The sequence below is a fragment of the Adiantum capillus-veneris genome, chromosome 19, assembly GCF_014529385.1.
Source record: "Adiantum capillus-veneris isolate H3 chromosome 19, ASM1452938v2, whole genome shotgun sequence".
NCBI lineage: Eukaryota > Viridiplantae > Streptophyta > Polypodiopsida > Polypodiales > Pteridaceae > Adiantum > Adiantum capillus-veneris.
The window spans coordinates 85105790-85129335 of record NC_140949.1 but is presented as its reverse complement, the minus strand read 5'-3'; the positions used below and the strand labels follow the sequence as shown (position 1 = coordinate 85129335).

Genomic DNA, 23546 nt, shown 5'->3' with positions numbered 1-23546 from the left:
GAAATTGTGACCGTGAGGACCACACCCTAAGGAAAGGAAGGCTTGTTACCAAAAGAAAAAAAAAAAAAAAGCTCTTACCATTCACCATACCCCCCCTCTAAGGTTAACCACTAGCAGGGCGCCGCCAGTTTGGCCACACATCTCTCCATTATCGCCAGAAGACGAACCCCTCTCTCTCCCACTGCCCGGCTCCACCTATATTCTCTCTCTCTCCTACTCTGCCGCTGCATCACCCGGCCCGGTAGGCGCATTGATGCTTCTGTCACACCCTCCAGCGGGTCGCCACAGATATTATACATCCCCTCTCTCTCTCTTCCAAATATTCTCTCTCTCTCTCTCAACTCTTTATCTTGTAACAACTCTTTATTATAAAATCCATTCTTGACATTAGTTTAATTCCTCTCGGTTTTTCAAATATGTTCAATGATAAGAACAATGCAATAAACACAAGAGCATTGCATTTATTATAGTTGCAAATAGATTGATATATTCTTTATAACAATTGTTTTTTTCCTCATAAAACACATATAATAGCAAAAAATATAGCTAGTTGAAGGTCTACATTGCCACAAGTTTAGAATGACCAAGTGGTGAATTTAGAAAACCCTTTGTTATAAAATATATAAAATTAGGATGACTTAACATAAGTGTACCTAAACACCTAAATGTCTTCTCCTCATGAACATGTTCAAAAGAATGCATCTATGTGCACAAAGTGGCATATCACATGGTGTTCTAAAATGTAATAAATGGGATTTTAACACTTCTTGATGTAGCTCAACAAATATCTAAAATAGCAAAGTGAAAGACATTTGATAGCAATTTCTTAAATAAAAATTCAAACTTTTTTGTCAATGGTCAAAATGGCTATATTCATAAAAATTAAAAGTGATTATTAAGCTTGGGAACGGGCCCACTTGAAACCTCATTTGTTGCAATATAGAACCACTTATAAATAGTGGTAGGTACTCATTTTAACTGACGTTATCACTTCAAGTGTAGCTTGGACAAGAAGTGGAATTTGCATTCCTCCATAAGTAAAGGGAACCTAGCTTGGACAAGAAGTGGGCTTTGCATTCCTCCATAAGTAAAGGGAACCTAGCTTGGACAAGTGGTGGGCTTTGCATTCCTCATTAAGTAAAGGGAACCTAGCTTGGACAAGAAGTGGACTTTGCATTCCTTATAAGTAAAGGGAACCTAGCTTGGATAAGTGGTGGGCTTTGCATTCCTTCATATGTCAAGGGAGCTTAGCTTGTACTAGTGTACCATGAAACCAATAGTGAACACTCCTATGATGCAACCAAGCATATGTTACACGCTTTATGCATGCTTCATGCCCAAATGAAGAAGTCCTAGATTAGCGGTGGACCTTGCTTGAATGCCATAGAGAAGTGGGTTGTATTCCTCACTTTGGGTCCTAGCTTGGTGGTGGACCTTGAATAAGTTTAGGTTCTCACCAGTGAACTTAGTTTGGACAAGTGGTGGGCCTTATCTTTACATTGAGATAAGTCATAGGTAGGACAATAGAGCATAGACAATGATGATGGATGGAATGTACTAGTCTCTTTATGGTGCAATTGAATGAAACCATGTATGATGTTCTCAATATGTAATGTATGTGCATAAATTGGAATGAGACCTTAAGCAAATTGGCGTCTTTGACAAAAATCTCATTATTTTATACATGATATGTTGAAAGTTGTCCAACCTAAGAATTGGGATTTTCCCACTTTACCTAACATAGTCTTTAGACTTCTAGACTTGCTTGAGGTAGCAAAATTTGGTTATTTGTGTGCACACCAAGATGGCCTGGTTTTGAAAGCTACTCCCTCCCAAGATCACGCAATCTGTAAAGAAGGTAATCTTCCAAGTCTTCTTTATTCATTTGCTGACTTTGGCGATTAGACCTTGCGAGATCGCGCACTTGCTTAACAGATGCAGGGGGTCCTCAGAAGCAGCTCTGAACCTAGAGCAAGTGTCAGTGATGATCCCTCTAGGACAAGCCTTAATCCCAGTAGGCATGGCTCTCCACAACATCTTCCAGATAAAGCACTTCATGTATTTAGGCCATTTGCTCTTCTATATGGCCTTAATGCTTCTTTCCCACCGTTCTTCTAACCATTTTTTTTTTCCATATTTTGTTGAGTGGGGAAAACCAATCGGCTTTGTATAGCATCTCACTATAGATATCCTCGGTCTTAAGGAGGGAGAACGTTTTATCTTTCGTCCAATGCCAAGCTTTCTACTCTATCTCAGATCTGAGGATGGGTGAAGGTGATGTTGACAACACTTCCAAGAGTCTACTGTGGAGAGTTGTCATCTTAGCTCTGTATGAACCATCAAGAATCTATATTATCCTTAGATATTTCTACTCCTTTGTTAGCTTTATAGGTTTACTATAGTAGCTCAATTTTAATTAAAAACACTTTTCTTTCACAAATCCCCTCCAATATTCTGTTACCTCCCCCTCCAGACACCCCACGTGCACCTCCCTACCGCTGCTCCGCTGCGCCTTGCCCCCCGTGTACCCCACCTACACGTCCCGCATCTCTCGCCTACGCCGAGCTGCTCGTTGCTCATCCCTCTGCATGGAGAGAGATCGCCATCGCACTAGTATCAAAACAACTCTCGGGACTGAAACACAGTAGAGAGACAGAGAGAGGCTGCAGCACCGTGCTGAATTGCTCTCTATGCCTACGAGCAGGTTGTACTCTCTACTTGATCACGTATGTATCCCACCTCTGATGCTCGCCACCTCCTCACATTCGCACACCCTCGCCCCCTTGGCACCATCAGCAGACAGCATAGCTTGCCTCCCTCAGGCTCCTCGCTTAACTCAAGGAAGAGAGAGAGAGAGAGAGAGCAACCAATGCTCGTGCAGGTTGGTGCTCCTGCTACTGGCTCTTGCAGGCTGGTGCTCCTGTCCTGCAGATTGCGGGAGAGAGAGACAGAGAAAGAGTTAAAAGCCTACGAGAGCCGCCCACCGCCTCACAGAGAGAGAGAGAGAGAGAGAGAGAGAGAGAGAGAGAGAGAGGTGTCGAACCATCTATGGGCGGTTTCCATTAGAAAGGGAGAGACACCTCTGCATACGCATGCGCCAGCCGGCCCCTAGAGAGAGGGTTCGATATAAAAACTTTGGCCGCCCCGCGTGATCCACGTGACCCGTCAGGGCCATTGGCCCCTCTTTCCTTCCTCCATTGCTGCGACATGGAAGGCATCGTATGTAGATACCGCATTTTCACGATTTATGTAAAATCGATACACAGTTTTAAATTTAGAGTTTGAGGTAAATTTCAAAATTTGTAGCTAGGTTTTCCGAGCAGTGAAAGAAATCATTATTGGGGGAGGGGGACACGTGTAGCACATGCACAGTGGTGGGCTCCAGCGGCGAATCTGCGAGTGGGACCAAAGAAACAAACATTCGTAGGCGCGAGAAGCCACTGGGCCCAACAAAGAAGGTACTATCTTTGTCAAGCGCATCATCCTCAAGAATCCTGCACACACCCAAGTTGCAGGCATCATCATTATCCTGTTTCCGCTTCTCAATTTCTCTGACAATTGCATTAATTTCTCGTTGGGTCTGCCAGATCGCTTTCTCTGATCAGCTTCCTGAGGTAATTAATTAGTGCATTTCTATAATGCCTATCCTTCACAAAACAATAGCCGCTTTGTGTTTGTTTTTCAGCAGTAGATCGAAAAAAAATTCCCATTAGAAACTGTTGTCAGAGGTTTTATGATTGTTTAATTAGTTTTGGAAGCTTTGATTGCATGTTGTCAGGTGCATTTGCTACAACCCACGTACTAGTGTGGTTTGTAATAGAAGCTTTTGTTATACTTTTTTGCAGCAGTCACATTTTGTCAAGATGATCCTGCTCTCCATTTTTGCGCAATTGCTCGAGGATTACATGTCTCTCTTGGCACGGGTGGTAACTCAAATTGTTCAAGAGGCACCGTTCCCTAGGCGGGTGCGCCAGCTGATTTTGCGTCGACTAAATCCCATATCAGCGCCCCGCAGAGAGTGATGGGTACATGAATAAGCCCCAAAAATTCTGACACCGCTTGTAATGGATGAGCGGTGTTGAATGCAATGATGAAAATTGTGCAGGGTGCGCTCTGGCATGTACATTAACGAAGATACTGGCAAGGATGCTCCATTGCTGGATAGAGATGTTTCTCAGCTGCATTTGGGATAGGAAAGCTTTGACAACATTCAGCCTTGATGCGGATTGATTTCGAATGCGACCACAGAGTGTATGCTTGGATGTGTCAGCAATTTAGTAGGAAAAAGATGATGTATGGACAGGAATCCAACATTTGCCTCAGACTGGCTTGACTAAGATGAAAGAGAGAGAACCAGCCAAGCAAGTTTCTTTAGGAAACTCATATGACGAAGAGCAATCTGGCTGGTCAACTTGGAGCCTCGCACATTTTAGCGGCACAGACTCAAAAAGTATTGGCATTTTTCTCATACTGATGGCTGCATTTGTGAAATCAGCCCATGAGTGATTGGCTTCCTTGGAGGAGTGGGATGTACGCTTTCTCAAGCTTTTGTCGTCAAGAGTGATTGAATAATGAGTTGGCTGGTTGCGAGTTTGCAATTTAAGTATTGGGAGTTGATTCAAAATGTTCTTCAGATAGGATGAATTTTGTAAGGATGCCTTATTAAGGACCTTCTGATCAAGGTCAAGGCTGGCCCTCATACTCCAGGATCTTTGTGAGGGGCTCTGTTTCCTAACGCACGTCACATTGGTTGCAGAAAAATCACTTTCTGGTAGTGGCTTTTGCGTTGGAATGGGAAGTGTCGAAACGATGCAATCCATCATTGGTGTGCTACATCATTCTTTGAAGTTTTTGCCTTTGCTGTGACATAGCTAAGCCAGAAGGTGATTGCCTCTTTTGATAGTTGTGGTCCGCATTCTTTCAAAGAGGTCAATTTTGTGGGCTTTGATGCCAACATCAGTAAAATGTCTGTGATTGACAAAACAAACTTTGTTAGGAGGTTGGTTACGACGAACGGTGCTTTGTTATGGTCTTGTGATTATGATAATTTTGTTGATGTTCTTGTTCTTGTTCCTGTTAGGAAGATGATATAGCTGCTGCAGCAAATCAGCTTTTGTCACCCAGCTTAGACGCCCGTGACCGGTGCCTCATTTGAACCGGGCCCAAGTTGCATTTGAAATTTTGTGTCCTGGCACCGATTAATGATATTCGTTATATTAAGATAATTTTCGTAAATAGTAGCCACAAGCAAGCCCTTGGCTTTTAGTATTTTTCTTTTTCAGAAACAGCTGAATCATATATTAAAATTAAGAATAACCCCTAAGGAAGGATAGGGGTTATTCTGTCCAACATTGATGTGTACAAAGTATAAGGGGGGAAAAGAATTCCCCTAAGAGCAAATGTTGTACCCAATATATGCAATCATGAATCCTAGAAAGGGCTCATAGAAAGCCAGGGTATCATCTCTCCCCTTTTGCCAACAAATGGACTTCTGAGTATCAATTACATTCAGCTGGGTTGCATTCCTTATATGAGCTTTAATTTCCTTAATTACATACATGAAGCTGAGCATGAGTTGGATAGGGTTTGTAGTGTGGATTCTTACCACAGTAGGCCTTGTTTCGCTCAAGCTCGACATTCCATACATTTCCGAAGAACTCACTCCTGCAGGCACTCGAGCCAGACAGTGAACAAACAAGTCAAAGATAGATTCCTCCTGAAATGCATTGTCCACTTGCAAATTAACGTTCTTGGGTTATCCCCGGTCCCAGTGTTAGAAAAAACTGGGGTCCAGCGTATTTTAACCGGCTGAAATCCTAAAATCCTGGTTAGGTTTTGAGCTTGCCTTGAAGAAAACCGGAAAGTTTTTACAAATTTTAGTGTAATTACTGACAAAAGCTTTAAATTTTGACCTAAAAACAGGGAGAATTTCAAGGTTGCCCTTATTTTCTTCGGTCAGGAAAAATGTATTTTTCTAGCTACCGTGTCCAGGATAAGCCATAGGAGGCAATTCTATGTAACAGACAAGGGGCAGGCCCACAAGCATTTAAATAATTTGCCACGAGCAAGGTCAAATCTGGATTGATCTTCCTTGGAGTTATGTCTTTACACACCTTGGCCAGGGAGAATACGTTCCCCTTGAAGCACCTTTGAAGGTTTGGTTTCAGGATATCCATTTTGGCAATTAGGAAATCAGCAGAGCCTTATGAAAGGTAGAAATTTTGGAGGAGCTCAGGCTTCGTGAGCCATCTATCAGTCTTAAACCCCTCTTTCCATAATTTGATCCTAGCCTTATAGCAATTATGTGCTTTTCTTGTGAGCGCTTTGGAGTCTTGCATACAAAAGCTCATAGGAAAAAGTAAATTTTTAGGTAGAGACCAGTAGCTAAGTTTGTGGATAACGAAGCCCTCCAATACCTTCAAACCAGATCAAAACCTTTTGGCACAACATTAGCATGAGAAATAAAAATGGCAGATGGTGATAAATATTTCCATATCCATGCTAGTATTCCTTTAAATGGAACAAGTGCATAGACCTCCTAATCAGAAGAGAGCCCAGTACTCTTCAAAAGTAGTTCCTATGGGAATCCATTAGGGAGAGACAGGGCTATGCTGGAACAAGAAATTGTTCAGCAAAGAAGAAAACACTGGCATGACAGATGAATTAAGGTTAGGGAGTTTCAAAAAGGCGACCTGGTTCTCCTATATCAATCAAAATTAGGCCCTAAGAAACCGAACTTAAAGATAGCTTGGGCAGGACCATTTGAAGTTGATTGGATGTTCTCCAATGGCACGGTAAGGCTGAAAGATTTGTTTGGATTACTGTTGCCAGGGATATATAATGGAGCGAAAATCAAGCTCTATTATTCAGAAGCCAGGGAAGCTTTTCGGGAAAAGGGTATTGATGGTCTGGGAATTGAAGAATTGGAAATTCCAGAATCAACCATTCTAGGTCTTTTTCATGTACAACCAGCTCCAGAGCCAGTCAAAAAGTCAGAACAGACCAGTACGACCTAACCCTGTCCATACCAGAACCTAGAAAAGTATGGAAACCAATATCAGTTTTTATGGAAACAACGGTCGGAAGACTATCAGTGGTAATCATTTCAAAGACAAGAGAGAGTCTTATCCAATGCATGTCTGTCACGTCACTTGCGGTGCACAGAACTCTAGGAATGGTAAGTGGTGGAGCTTTTATGGCGCGAACATGTATAACAGTGAGGCGAGTAAGCGTTTTTCCTCGCAAGTCTCCTGCGCGACGCCTGTCGACTGTCGTTCATTCGTCATCGTCAAGCTCTGAAGTTTCCTCGCTACAGCCGCAAACTTCTTCATCTGAGGAGACTGTGGACTGCTGCTTATCCTTGCCAGCCACATCAGGATACGGGTTTGACGAATCAAGTAAGTCATCTTCTTCTTCGTATACTGATTCATCACCTTCACGGTATATGGGTAGGCAGAAAATGTCGGAGAAGATGTTGCAAAAGCGACTCTTCCGCTTATTCCTCACAACAAAATATAGAGATATGTGTTTACTGAGCAAGCAGAGGCCTTACTTAGACTGTGGGATTTGCATGTGGTTGTGCAAGCCACAATGATAAGAGTTTGGCACAACTATTATAAGGCAAGTTTTGGATTCCTTCAATGTCGAAGACGGAAGTACTATGGTCTATGGTGGTAGGGAAGTGTCAGTCACTCCAAAAAATATTGCTTTCGCATTCCGAATTCCAAATGGGCCAAAGCCGTCTGTGGCAACTGCAGAGCAAATCAGTGCATCCTTGAAAGAAGAAGATGTTGCCAAAAAGAAACGAAAAGCCAGTGCACAAGGAGTGTCAGTAGGTCTGGACATTCCTGCTGCCTACCGCTTTGTAGCTGAAGCTGTGAGTCTTAAAAATAATCCTACTTATGTGTCAGAAAAGCTATTTTCTATGCTCCTAACAAAAAGATTGGACTCTACAATTTCTATCAATCTCTGTTAGATATTGTCACACAATGTGCTTCAGCAAACTGCCAAGTTGAAGTCTCGGAATGTCTTGAAAGCTTGGTATGTTTGGTAGTTTCTTTACTTGGCATCTGCTCTAGACGCCCATGCCCAGGTAAGAATGGCTTGGAGCCAGAAGCCAATTCCAGTTCCCAGTAATGTGGAATTATCGTCAGATGAAGAATCCCTAGAAAACCACTTAGCCCTCACTGGACAAAAGAGAAAGGCCACACAAGAGGAGGCTGACAGTTTCAAAAGACCAAGGACGACATTGACTACTAGTGTTGCTCTTCTTAAGCAGTTAGAAAGCCAGATCCAAACAGTGTCTACTGAAAAGACTCCAGCTAGCCAGACTAAACAACCTCTCAACCAGACCACTGGTGGAGTCAACCAGCCAACAGGGCAGATTTCAGTAAACCACCAGTACGGGACAAAACTAGTTAGATAGGGCCAGTGCTGAGCAGCAGCGGATCAGACTGATAAGGGAAAAGGACCAGCACCTTTAAGTCCACTTGGAAAGGTTTCCATCCCTTATAGTGAAGTGGCCCTACGTTTAACACTAGGTTGGTAACCTAATAGGACATAAAAGTGTCCTTTCAGGGTTTTGAAAAAAACCTCAAAAACCATAGTAGATCCACTCATTTTGTAAAATCCTTTCATGAGGTTATAGTTCAAGGCCTATTACACATGGAAAAAATAAGAAACTTGTAAAATTTCTCATCTTTTGGTCACACCAAGCCTCCAAAGTTGATGGACCAATACATTTTCGTCAAAACAATCATTTCTTACGTTTTGTTGCATAAAGATAAGATTAGGGATTTTTGTAGGTTTTGAGATAAATTCCCTAGTTAACTTCAATGGGTTGGTGATGAGAACATATGATTGCTTCTCACTCACTATTTTTTGTTTTGCCAAAAGAAATAGGTACAAAAAAGTTGAATTTGTACGATTCTGCAAACCTATCATCCAAGTTTCTATAGCCACACTCAATACAAATAATATATGCATGTTTTCTTAGTTTCCTATTGTCCTTTAGGTTCATAAGGAGCCATGGAGCATGTCAAAAGAATAATACATCTCTTACCAAGGGGAATCTTGGGGACAAAGATGAAGTGCTAAATACTGCAAACATGAAAAAACTGGGTTCAACATTATGAGTTGTAGAATCCCATAGAAACTATTCAATATCTAGCGAAATTTGATCCTTACGACTAGATATGGTTACTACCTACAAAATGCATGTAGTTGTCACAAGAAACTAACAATATTGAAAAAGATATACTTGATATAATAGAATGTTTTGTTTTCTTCTATAATTGAAAAAATCAACCATCGTTGTCTACTATGCAAAACAGGGTATTAGGTGCCCCAAAACTCAAGGAATATTAGCTTTATGTTACAATAAGCGACATAGAAAATCAAAACTACATTTGGATATCATGAAAGCCACCAAAAAAATCATAGAAGAGCTAAAATTGGCTAAAAAACAGGATTTGACAATTTTTGTAATTTGGTCATAACTTACAACTTTAACATTTATTTCTCCCTAAAAGCATCAGGACATGTTGAGGACTACTAAAGATAGTTCTCTAGCATTATAGACCTCACAAACATGAATTCTAGAGTGATATAGTTGCAAAAAGTTGAAAAAAGCCAAAAACAAGACCCGTTTTTTCACACAGTTTAGGTTGTGAAATGTTGTGCAAGGACAAGGTTAAAGATGGAATTGATATTCTAAAAAAATGTCGAGTTTTTTTCAGCTCACGAGACAACTTTCTAGACAGATAGCACCTCAAAATCTATTTTGAAACTCTTGACATAATTCAAGGAAAATGGTCACTTAATAGGACATAAAAGTGTCCCATTACCAACCTAGTGTTAACAAAGAAAGATAGCTTACATCAGCTGCAGACTCATCCTCTCAAAGGAAGTCTACTTCTACATAAATCTAACTATTCTACATTACCATATATGGCTCCTGTCACTGTTTATGAGTCAACTGTTTGTGACCCAGCCATAGTGAAGGATGGCTGTTCTGTACTCATTCAGTCATCTAAAAATACTATTGTGAATGCCATAGGACAAATGTTGGATGCTTCAGTGTCAGATGATGAATTAACCAAGGTAAAAACTAAACTGAAGGAGGCTGAGCAGCAGATTGAAAAGATGGAGCAGGAGAGGGTAGCCTAGACCCTGCGCCACAGTATCATTGAAGCTCAATCAGCTAGGACCATTCAACAATTAGAAAATAGGTTATCTAAGGTGGAGTTTGAGATACGGACCTTGAGGGAAGAAAAGGCAGAAGCTGAAAGGACTATGGATAGATTTAAAACTCTGCTAAGAATGAAGCGACCTGATTTCAACTCACTGTTGACTAACCACACTACTCTGAAAGCCACATTAACGAAAAGATGTATCTATAATAATTTGACTAAGATATTAAATCCCGGAGGGCATGCTGTTTTCAATATGGATAATTTGAGGACTCTCATGGAGACAATGCAGAGTGACTTGCAAGACAAACTTTCTCAATATAACAGTGCTCTGGCAAATCAAGCTATCCTTGATTATATTGAACAGCAGAACAACCTGGAGGAAGATGATGATAAGGCAAAAGCTAAAGAAGAAGAGAAGGAGGAGGAATCAGAAGAGGGGCATGATCATGATGAATCTCCACCTTAAGGACCTGGGACTGGTGGAGCGGGGGCTACCGGAGGGAATCAGTCCAAGACAGACCAATCAGACCAGCATGAAGGTGAGCAGTCAGGAGATCAACCACCCAGTAACGATGGAAATTCACCATTACACCAGTCACAACACAGTATGGATGATAAAGGGAAAGGCAAAGCTGTAACTGAGATTCTAACAGGTGATGAGCAACATTCATTACAACTCATTACGTTGAACAAAGATTACGACATTAGTAGGCTCCCATAACCAGGATGTATCTGGAGGATGATGATCTTATCACTGATCTGGAGCGATTTCAACGACTATATGTCGGCGCTAGGAAAATGGTTCAACACTGGAAATCAGCTGCTTTTCATGATCAGAAGGTGTACCAATTGCCTGAGCATCCTAGTACAATACAACTGCTAGAGAGAGTGCCTGAATGGATACTAACTGCTGATGAGAAAGTAGTTAATCCACATTGGCGGTGGCATTCTACTGCAGATTGTCATTCCTTAGCTATGGAATTTGAGCTCCTGCTGGGGAATAAGCCGACATGTAAATGTATGAAAGATGTCAGAAGTCAGTTAAAAGAGGTCTTAGTGCAAATGCAGATTGCTAGGGGAGTTCTAGATCAGAGGGTGCGAGCTATTCTTGAAGACCAGACTACAACCAGCAAGGGACCTCAAACTCAAATGGCAGTAGGAGAATAGGCAAGTGCTCTCTGGAGATTATTTCAGTTGGTTAAAGTTACCAGAAAGATGATGCAGTAGGAGAACTAGGCTGTTCTTAATTTTCTAGAGTTTGTACCTGATTCCCCAGTTCTCTTGTATGCTTTACCAGCAAGAGAAGCGGAGCTGTCGAGATTTTTTTCAGCACTATATCCTCAACATACAGGAACCAGTGGATCGGCTCACATACTTTAAGATTACTGATGATCTTCAGGATTGGTATGAGCGATCAACTGTGGAATGGAAAACCTGAAAAATGCTATTCAATGATGCTCTTCAATTAAATGATTTCCATGAATTAAGAGATGAGGTGCAAAGGAACAAGCTGTATATGGGACAATGAAAAATCCAGATTAGAGGCCTCACTAAGATCACAAACGAGCTGCTGCAACTCACTGTTGAGTCCTCTAAAGTTCCTGAAAAGGACATTACAACTAAACGAGGCCTAGGACCACAGTACAGAGAGATGGTTGAGATTCTCTTTGAAGCTAAGATCAAAACAAATCAGTCTCTTTCAGAAGGATGGATCCATACAGCTTCGCAGTCACAAATTCGCCAAGACTCGTCTAAGAAAAGGCACACGCACGCTCTATGATCCCGACACCAAAACTTATCATCCCCTCACGCCTTATGAAGTCGAAATGACCACAGAGAGGCAGAATTAGCTTGAGAAGGAGGCCATTTACAGACTCATTCAGAAGGACAATGCTGGCACCGGGACTCCTGAGACACCATCAAGACCTAAGGGCAAAAGGAAGCGGGTTCAATGGAAGGATATTGGGTAGTTCTATCTTAGAATTCGATGGAGGAATTTTCTAGCCATTCTCAGAATCAGACGATGGATTTTTCCAAGAATTTTCAGAATCAAACGGTGGTTTTTTCTCAGTCAGGTGTTGGTATCTCTTTGGTTGGACACCCTTGGAATTACAATTATAGGGGTGTCAAGCACACAACAAGCATGAAATATGGTATAAATCTATATTTCCAGAAGGATCAGACGGTGGATTTTTTCAAAAAAATTGGAATCTTACCAAAATTCAAGAAAGGAGGGAAGGATGTAGATGGTGGAGGCAGTCTCACTGGCGGAGGCAGTCTCACTAGGTGGGAACCGACTCTTGAAAGCCGAACAACGGACCAGTCAGTAATTACCATGGTGGTTACCATAGTAACTTCAAAGAGCTATAAATAGGACCCATTGCATTGTAATTGGGTTGCTGTACTTTTGGGTTGTTTATCTTTTGACTTCTTACTCTTAGTTGTGTGGTTGTAGTCTTGAAGCTGTTCTCCAGCTACATTATCCTCTCTTGTAATCTTACTCTGTAATCCCTAATATAGTAGTCGAGTGTACTTCAGTCAGACATACTTTGTATCCATTCTTTCTGAACTCTGAATCTGAATTTGAATCTGAACACTAATTCCAGTCATTCCGTTTGTCTCTCTCTCTCTCTCTCTCTCTCTCTCTCTCTCTCTCTCTCTCTCTCTCTCTCTCTCTCTCTCTCTCTCTCTCTCTCTCTCTCTCTCATCAGCAATGTATTTCAGTTCATGTAACTGTTTGTATCTTCTCCTCCAGTTCTACTGATTGAACTAATGAATCACCAGTAGCTATAAATTCTAACACTAGAATCAGCTATCTAAAGAGACCAGCTCCAATTCCAACATCTTTCACAAAAAAAGAGGGACAACACTTGCGTGTGTCTTTCAATTTCATTGGTTTACCCTTTAGACCTTTGGGCTCCGCGGCCTCAACAAAGAATGTGGAGAGGTCTTGAGCCTCGTAACGCATGCTCTCCTCTCTGAGGATGCATTGAGACTCTTCGTGATCGAGCTCACCGTCGACATTAGGAGGAGCGTATGGGGCTGCCATTTTCTGTTGACAATAAATACTTAGATCAAAAAAATAGATACACATTGATTAAAAAACTACAATCAATATTAACATTCACACAATTTTAAAATTCACATCTCTCTTATCAATTTGACAACATCAATGTGATAAAATAGCATGCAATTTCAAATCAATGGACATGAGACAAGACAAAACTGTATCATTGCAAAGATAGACACATTTTCAAATTACAAGGTATGATTTCAAATTTCAATCATTGGATGGCCTGAAGCCTGCACTATCTGGGAGTGTGCGACCAACACGCTTAATGCCTTGTAACATGTTGAGGAGATCATGTGAGGACTTGCACTGGGTGCGATTGGTAGATACACAAGTGCGCAGGACTTCCTGAAAGCGTATGAGGAAAGTGATATAATTAGTGTCATCATCCTTAGGTAAATATTTAAGGAGTTCTTGAATGTATTTACAAAGGGAGTAGATATCTTGGCTGTGCGTGAAGACTGGACGATTTGTCGATATACATTTGGGAGCCACCCACCAATATCGCTTGCTCCAAGCTTCCCTTGTCGATGGGAGAAGATCTGGCAACTTTGGAAATGTGTTCTCTGTGGGGAACAAGGTTGCACTACCCCAATCACATACGCCTACATATACTTTAGCCCATCCAAAATGCAGCAAGATATTACTCCCATGAACATCATTGTGAGTGATGTTGTTCACGTGCAAAAAGATGAAGGTTCGGAGCAATCCATTAATAATAGGCCATATATTCTTCTTGACGCCTTCAACGGTTCCCTCGGTGTCTCTAAAACCCTTGCTCATGGCCACATTCTTCCCCTCCTTTTGGAGTCTCTCTAGCCAGTGGTCGAGGTTTCCACCATTCCACATCTTGAAGATGAGGGTGGGCGCTCGCGTGGCGTGTATCGCCAATCCCAGAGCAGCAATGATTCCACTATAAATGATATTCACAATCGTGGCTTCATGCAGCGCTATGTCATTGGCACTCTTCTGGCCATCACCCTTGATTAGCTTGCTAGCGTAAAATTCATGTGTGAAGGTTTCATGGTTGACTTTCACCTTCGTGACGATGCCATATCTACCTTCTCCAATGCTTTCCATTTGTGGAAGTTCAATGCAATCCATTTGTGGAAGTTCAATACAAGCCATGCGCATGATGACGAGGTTGCATGGGTCTAAACTTCCCATGTTGGGCGGCATTGGATCATTGCTAGAGATTGGTACTTCCGAAGTTCAATGCAAGCCATGTGTGGAAGTTCAATGCAAGCCATGCGCATGATGACAAGGTTGCATGGGTCTAAACTTCCCATGTTGAGCGGCATTGGATCATTGCTAGAGATTGGTACTTCCAAAGCGGCAGGCACTTTGGGTACATCCTTGGGCTCTTCTTCGAGCCTTGGTCTCTTTCTTTGTTGCGTCATGCTTCTGTAGAGGACCTCTACTTCCTTCATGCGGTCCATGAAGCCAGACTTCCCTTTAATTTGCTTGTCAAGGGTTTCTGCAACTCTGCAAACTTGCCCTATGATTCGACTCGCGTCGTGGCCCAATTGACCACTTGTAAGGACTTCAATCCCACCTGAAGCACCACAAAATTTTGCAACTAGTGCTGCATATGTAGCACTACATAACTCATCCAAAAATAATTTGTATGAGGACTCTTGCAAGACTTCATGGAGACGATCACTTTGTAATCCATAAACATGAGTGCATACGAATTCTTCGACATATTTTCACTCAACTATTGTTATCTTGATTGTAATACCCATGATGTGCGTAGAAGCTAAAACAAAAAAAACAAAAAATCAAAACTTCTCAGCAGTATAAGTGACATGTAATACATTCTAGTCATTCTTTATAGTACAACCATTGGGCAATCACCCTAAACCCTAAACCATAGGTTTACATGAATGTTATTTATGATTAATATACACAAGAACATGCACACGATTATGCATGATGTTAATTATAATTTCTCATATCATGAAGAAATATGTTATGATTTTTCGAATCAAAAACCTCACATGTATGAGACATTATCAATAGGAATGTGACGAAGTCATAGAAATACGCATTATTACAAATTACAAAGATTAATGTAAAATATGTTGGCACATGTGTATCCTTCTCATTGTAAGGATCTAAGCAAGTCCTAAGCACTAGACGCAGGGGTTTTATTCCCGTTGTAAGAGCAAAGGATAAACATTCGATCCAGATGCCGACAACGATTACACTATAAAAATCGGTAGCTCATCAGATAATGGTTTTTTTTTTCACAAATTGTGTCTGAGAGAAACTCCTGCTGTCGTAAGAACCGAAGATCGTGATGCGGGGAGTAATTGAAAGATTACACTTCTCATTATACAGATCTACAATGTAGATCTACGAATCATGTGGTCCATGACTACGTATATTGAAAAGTGTATAACCTAAAGACTCACTAGATAACAAAATTATTTGCACAGGTTGTGTCTAGGAGTATCTTCTTCTGTTGTAAGAACCAAGGCTAAAAAGTAGGAAGAAGTATGTTTTTTGTAAGCTCACATTTCATTGGAACTTATTTTACCTAAAGCATCGTACAAAGTAAGAGTGTTGTGAGACATATCAAACAAATGCACATGCTATCTAATGGTCTCCTAAAACACCGTACAAAGTATGAGTGCCGATAAGCATATCAAAACAATGTACGGTGCTATCTAAATTCCTAAAACATTTACTCAAGTAAGAGTGTTGCAAATCATATCTGAACAAGAGTCAATGTTTTCTATAAAAAAATTTGATTACTATGAAAGTAATATATAAAATCAAACAAGCCATAGTAATTTCTATATCCTAAATTTTAAATTGTTATGTGACTAAGAGGACCTGAAGGCGTATCAGAGACACATCCAGTAATATAATCACATGAAAGTAAAATTTAAATTATTCCCGTATAAAAAACAAATATGAAGAGAAAAGATGCTTATCAGTACGCAAAGCTGACTTGCTCGAGAGTATGAGGTAGAGAGTGTGAGCTGTAGACAACTAGAAAGCTCCAAAATCGGTATCGATCGAAAACGTATCGAAGTACAACGTGCATTTTTTTAATATAAATCTAGCGTATCAATTGACACTCTATCGATCGATACTCTATCGATCGATAGATACAAATTATTCAAAAATACCTCGTATTTTACGCAAATAATGACGAGTTATTCGATATAAATTACATTATTCGGTCGAATAAATGCAACACAACTCGTACCAAGGGAAAAGGAGGGCTAGGCCAATCCTAAATCACATGACCCCCAAGGAAGAAGAAACGCTTGGCGAGGCGAGTGCTTTGAATTTGGATCTGGAAAGCAGAATCGTGCCTAGGCTGCCAAAAAGAAGGTCATCCAAAGCAAAGTGGCAGAAGATCGCCTATCGATTCACTGCGCACATGCGAGTATTGCCAATTCACTTCGACAATCGTAAAACGGAGGTGATAAGGAGGTTCCCATGCCCTAGAGAGGAGTGGTTTGGATACTGTCCTCGCTGTTTTGGAAGGCAGGTACAAGGCCTTCCTCCTCTCCCCGTACAACTCATCTTGAAGAAATTGTCTACCATGGGTGAAGCACAGTGGGCCACATATGAGCTACAATTAAATGATGTGGATTTCATGCAATGAGCCGATTACACGACTACTTACAATTGTTGCAAGTAGTTACAATTAAATGGTGTGGATTTCATCCAACGAGCCGATTACGATAACTACTTGCAATTGTTGCAAGCTAAAAGGCTAGGAGTGGTCAAACATGTTGCCATCACTCCATACATGTTGAGCAATGAAGGGAAGGTGGAGCCTATGAAGGGCAATGACCTCCTTTAGATGTGTTGACTTGTCAACACCGGCATGGTAAGGGTATAAGTGAGTACTCTACACTCTGGGCATCATGGATAATGGACCAATCGCTTTTCTGTTTAGATTTCTATAACACATGTACGTATATATATATGTAGATAGGAAGATCTTCTATTAGCAGAGTTTTTGTTTGGTGATGTGGTGCTAAAAGAGATCCTTAGCTCCCCAAATTCCATTATCCTCTACGTGTTGGATTACCATCACTCCTTTAATGTTTCAATTTTCATCATGTTTTGATCTATCCACCCAACCTTGTAAGAAGCCGCTATAAGCAGCTAAGCTACTTGTGCTTTTTTTAGAAAAAAGAGAAAAAAATAAGAGTTTGAAATTTGTGTTTTGCAATGCCAAACATTTCCTTCCCAACTTTCATGGGTAAGGTGGGGGAAGATGCTTTGGATTTTCTAAATAATCTTGAAAGTGGAAGGGATGACGATGCTTCACGTCTACGTATTTTTCCATTGTTAATGAAAGTGGAAGCAAGATCACGGTACAACGCCTAGGTGCAAGCCACCAAGGAGAGGTAGGACCTGCTAAGAGTAACATTTCTAAGGCGCTTTGGAGAAGGCAACACATCGGAGAAATTGTGGCAATTGCTAATGGGGTTGAAGCAAGGAAGTATGGTTGAATATGCAGCATACGAATCGAAGTTCGTGGATCTATGGGGACAATGGATCGCATCGCTAAGGGGGGGCAAAGGGGCACCCAATTTCCTAAAGAAAGACCAGTTTGTGGTTGGTTTATGGCCAATTCGGAGAAGGTGAAGGGAAAGTTTCCTGCCACGTATGAGGTAGCAGTTGAAGTAGCCCGCCTTAAAGATAAGAAATTGCGTCTAAAGCTAGGACTATCAAGGAAGAGGAACTGGGTAGGGCCCGACCACACCTAGCCGTACCTGAGTAGCAGTTCAAAGAAATCAGCCACATGAACCGGTTGAAGATCAACAAGACCCGCTTAGCCGAATCACCAACCACTTACAAAATATTTCAGTACATATGGTGCAGCAAGTGCATGCACCTGCCAAAAATCTAGAGCAAGGAAGAGGGCAGCAAAGACAAAATTAGGACTACCATTGTTACAACTATGGAGAGGACGGTGATGGCATGTAATACTGCCCTCATCCAAGAAGGAAGAACATCAATAGAGGCATAAGGAAGAATCACATTTCTCCACCAACGGTGAGGACACCACCGCCAGGCAACCAGAGCCGATTCCACCAGTCCAAATCCTTTGACCACTCGTACAACCACCACCGCAACCTCTTCCACTGCTACCTCCACCACCTGTTGGAAACCAAGAAGTGAGCGTCATCAATCTTGAAGCTAAGGGAAAGGTGAGCGTAGAAGAACGTGTTAAAGATAAGGACAAAGAAAAAGGAAAAGTAGAAGAAGTGGATGCCATGGGAGTGAAGCGTGCCAAGCACGAAGAGGCCTCTCAAAGAGAGGAAAAGATGAAAGGAAAAGGAGAGTCTAGCAAGCATGCATCTAAGCCTCGACAAAAGATCGACATCGTGGATTTTTTGTTGGGGGAGTATGCTGAACCATATTACCTAGTTTAAGATGTTTTGATGCAGGGTCCCAAAATAACCTGGCCCCAATTACTCCATCTTGCATCTAGGATGAGGAGACAATGGACAAAGATGGTAAGTACGAGAAAGTCAAGACCAAGGATAGTTGGGGCTATCTCTGGGAGGAATCTAGATGACATCCTACCTATCATGGATGCCCACATCAAGGGGCAATGCATTTCAATCATCTACATAGATGGTGTCCCACAAATATGTGTCCTGAGTGAAAAAATGATGCAACATCTAGGCCTAGAGATGTTTGCTTACAAAGTGATGCCTTTTGGCCTCACCAATGCTCCGGCCACATTCCAACGCTATGTAACTTTTGTCTTCCAGCCATACTTTGGTAAGTCAATATGGGTTTTCATCGATGATTTTTGCATCTAAAGCTCTTGCTCCCTCCATTTGAGCAAGGTTTATGACGGCTTGGATAGGCTGTAAGCCTTGGGTGGCTAGCTTAACGTAGATAAGTGTCACATTGGTGAAAGCAAGGTCACTCTTCTCGGCCATGTAATTTCAGCCAAAGGAATTGAGGTTGACCCAAGCAAAGGTTCAAGCTTTAGTATCTTTGCCATCACCCACAACAACTAAGAAATTGGTCTCTTTCCTTCAAAAGGTAAGGTACTTGAGCAGGTTCATTCACTTTCTCTCTCAAGTGGTTCTCCCTTTACAATAAATCACCCATAGAGATGTCTTCCTAAAATGAGCAACAGTTCAGCAAAGTGAAACAAATCCTGGCTTCACTTCCCACCATTGCACCCCTAGATGGGACCAGTCATTTTATGTTAACCCCAGTGTAGGAAGTGATACACTTGGGGCCGTACTAATGCAGAAGGACTCCCAAACTTCTTTCATGCGTCTTATCTAATTATCTAGTTGTTTCATGACCCCATTGAAAAAAGGATTCACCATAGTACTGCACATGGTGCTTGCATTGATGTTTTCCACTACAAAGTTCCCCTCTTATCTATTGCCTAGACCCTTTGTGATTCTAACAATGGAAGAGGTCTTTCTGTATGTGATGCAACACATGGATGTGTCATCTAGAATCTCTAAGTGGCTCATTAGATTACAAGAGTTTGATTACTCTATGCAAGTGGAGAACTCCACCGGAGCTAGTCTGGCAAGTATTCTTACTCATTGTCACTATGAGAAGAAGCTAAAGGTCAGCACAAAAGGCAAAGGAGTGACACCAATTGTAGAAGTTCCTAAGCTAGAAGGATCTCACTCTCTTTCTTTGATGGAGCTTACAAAAGGACAATGGACCAAGCTGCAGATGCGGGCATCATCATTTTCAATGAGTAGAGGGAAAAGGTCTTCTCTATTGGGTAGCTACTACACTCCCACTCCAAAACCAAAGCATATTACGCGTCCCTAAAGTTGATGGAGGTAGATGGTCAAATTCTCAAGATTAGAGTCGATGGATGGAGGCTCCAGAGGTAATGGAGGCTCAAGAGGTACTTCTTCAGGTTTGATCCAGAGTTCATGATAACTATTCCAGAGGAGGGATAACCCTCCAACTTTGCTGCTAGAGAATCAAAAGTAGAGCTAGAGGCATGAATGCCTATAGCCAGAAGGGGAGGGCTAATGAGGGTCGGCTTTCAAAAGCCTTGGCCATGGGAACTAACCCCAAAGAGGGGGAGCTTTAAAAATATAAATAAAAACATTTTCTATACTGGTTGTTGCAGGGTGCCGCCACCCCCCCCCCCCCCCTTCCTTGTTCTTACACTCACAGAGGGGGCCGCCACCCTTGGCTCACCCTCTCTCTCTCTCTTCCCCAGCTTGGCGTCACCCTCCCTCCCTCTCTCTCCTTGATTATCAAGAAAAACAACTCTCTCTCTCTCTCTCTCTCTCTCTCTCTCTCTCTCTCTCTCTCGCGTCATCAGCCAGGCGGCCATAATCTCTCTCCCCTCCATTATTGCCATGCTCGGCTCTCTCTCTCTCTCTCTCTCTCTCTCTCTCTCTCTCTCTCTCTCTCCACACACTCACCCTCATCATCTCCTGTGTGTGTGTGTGTGGACAACAAGAAGGCAAATAAGCTCTCTCTTTCTCTCTCTTTACACACACACACACACACTTCGTACAACTCTCTCTCTCTCTCTCTCTCTCTCTCTCTCTCTCTCTCTCTCTCTCTCTCTCTCTCTCTCTCTCTCTCTATGTGTGTGTGTGTCTCGGTAGCAAGAAGGCAAATAAGCTCTCTCTTTCTCTCTCTTTACACACACACACACACACACACACACTCACCCATACATACACACACACACACACACACACACACACACTTCGTACAACTCTCTCTCTCTCTCTCTCTCTCTCTTTCTCTCTCTCACGTTCAAATATTAAGCCCTCTCTCTCTTGCCACACACACACACACACTCAGAAACCCTCATACACATACACACACTCTCACCCTCACACACCTCTCTCACCATCTCTCTCTCTCTCTTTTTGTGTCAATTCAAGCAAAAAAATAATCTCTCTCTCTCTCTCTCCCACACACACACACGCACACTCTCTCACAAGCACATACATGTACACACACATACACACATACACACATACACTACACACACATACATACATACATGTACACACACACATACATACACTACACGCATAAGCACACACACACAATCACATATGCACCAACAACGCACACACACAACATGCACAAGAAGGAAGGAAAGCAGAAAAAGAGAATGGACATCGACGCATTGACAAACGGACCAAAACACGCGATGGTGAAAACGAATCAAAGAATGACGTCGAAGGCATGCCGCAGACGGCACTGAAATTGACAAGCACGCTACACCAATCCCAGTAAAGCTTGCAATTAATCTCATCCACGATGCATTTCCTCAGTAAACATCCGTAGGGTAATTCATTTTCCATTTTCCAAGCCAAAACTTTGTAAAAAACCTTTTGTATATTCCACCTCTCTCTAGGTGATGGTCACAAAGGCCCACCTAGGAGAATATCATTTCTTATTTCTCCCAAAACAAAGCACCAGTCAGCCATTTGGGACCCGGATGCCTGCTTTGTCTCTCTAGCTTAGGGCCCTAAACCTAATCAGTTTGTACTAAACTAATGCAGCCTGCACCTATAAAAGAGCACTGAGAGGTCACTATCGGGGGAGAGCACTTGAAAGAGAATTCATGCACACACATTGACTCCAAGGGTTACTATGCATAGGAGTAGGATTTCCGCACACATGAAAATTCCCTAGAGACCGCACTATAGTCTCTCTCTCTCTCTCTCTCTCTCTCTCTCTCTCTCTCTCTCTCTCTCTCTCTCTCTCTCTCTCTCTCTCTCTCTCTCTCTCTCTCTCTCTCCGCGGTCTTCATCTCGCCGAAATGAAGGGTTTTGTAAATACCATCTTGAATCAAGTTTTCCCTCACCTTCCGAAGTGTTTTCATCCCCTCCGGATGTATCTCCATCTCTCTCTCTCTCTCTCTCTCTCTCTGTATGTGTGTGTGTGTGTGTGTGTGTGTGTGGTATGTTGTGTTTTCACTTCCTCCATCTGTGTGTGTGTGTGTGTGTGTGTGTGTGTGTGTGTGTGTGTGTGTGTGTGTGTGTGTGTGTGTGTGTGTGTGTGTGTGTGTGTGTGTGTGTGTGTGTGTGTGTGTGTGTGTGGGGTATGCTGTGTTAGTGTTATTAGAATCATTTTTGTCTGTGTCCTAGTCGCTCAAAGCTAGGTGGTGCCCCCTGTTCACTCCTCGTGACGAGTTCTGCATGCACAAGCCTGGTGTCCAGGCCGCTCGGCTCCATTTTGCGTTTGCGCTTGTCACTATTTTTCACATATGCAAATCAAGTGTCTCTCTCCAAATTCAGTCACCTATACTTTTGTCTTGGAGGCTATGCTTACATCTTGAAGGCATGTGGCTCTACACAAGTGCTTGAGGTGATTCCTGTCCGGAATCTGGACTCTTGGAATGCACTTATTGCAAGATTTGCTCCCCAAGGGCAAGGCCAAAAAGCTGCATTCTTTTTTTAGCAGATGTGAAGCCGAAGCAAGGGCCTCTCTCCAGATGCAATCACATACGCATGCATCTTGAAGGCATGTGGCTCTACGCAAGATGCTAACTTGGGCACAAAAAATCATAATTATATTGTTATTCAAAGGCTATTAAAAAAATATGTCATGCTTGGCACTACCTTGGTCGATATGTATGCCAAATGTGGTGCATTTCTAACTGCTCATGACATTGGGGCTAAGCAGCACCTCCCTAAATCCAAGAACCTCTCTCGCAACCTATTGCAAACCTCACGCGGCAGAAGCAATAATGTAGCAGTAACAACCCATATGGGCCACACATATATGATTCTCACATACAAATGCCACAAAACATGCTTCGACACCAGTTCTATGCTCTAAGAGAAAGAAAAGCTTTAGCTCCTCTCTATAGATGTAATCACTTACACATGTATCTTGAAGGTAGTGGCTCTACACAAGGTCCTGATATGGGCACAATTATATTGTTAGTCAGAGGTTCTTTGAAAATAGATGTTGTGCTTGGCATTGCATTGGTGCCAAATGTGAAGCACTTGAGAGCACCTAAAGTGCTTGAGGAGGCACAATTATACTATTAGTTAGAGGCTGTTAAAAACAGATGTCTTCCTTTGGCACTTACTTTGTCAATATGTATGCCAATGTGGTGCACTTGAGAAAGCACAAAAATTGCTTGAGGAGCTTTCTGTTTGGAATTCTGCCTCTTGGAAGTGCTTGAGGAGGCACAATTATATTGTTAGTCAAAAGTGCTTGAGGAGCTCCATGTTTGGTATGTCATCTTTTGGAATGCATTATTGTGGGATGTGCGTAGCAAAAGCAATCACAAAAAGCTCTATGCTATTTCCAGCGGCAAG

General features: G+C 42.1%; 1 protein-coding gene across 3 annotated transcripts; it reads left to right on the top strand.

The window, feature by feature from the left end:
* The first annotated feature begins 3483 nt into the window (after positions 1–3483).
* Positions 3484–5068, top strand: LOC147434394 (uncharacterized). 3 transcript variants are annotated; one of them, XM_086489936.1, is made up of 3 exons: positions 3491–3614; positions 3846–4025; positions 4106–5068. In XM_086489936.1, the coding sequence occupies exon 2, from the start codon at positions 3864–3866 to the stop codon at positions 4020–4022; it is 159 nt and encodes a 52-aa protein (XP_086346062.1). In that variant the 5' UTR covers positions 3491–3614; positions 3846–3863; the 3' UTR covers positions 4023–4025; positions 4106–5068. The 3 variants fall into 3 exon arrangements, with proteins under 3 accessions (XP_086346061.1, XP_086346062.1, XP_086346060.1); XM_086489935.1 differs by having other exon boundaries at positions 3484–3614; positions 3849–5068; XM_086489934.1 differs by having other exon boundaries at positions 3846–5068.
* Positions 5069–23546: the final 18478 nt, after the last annotated feature.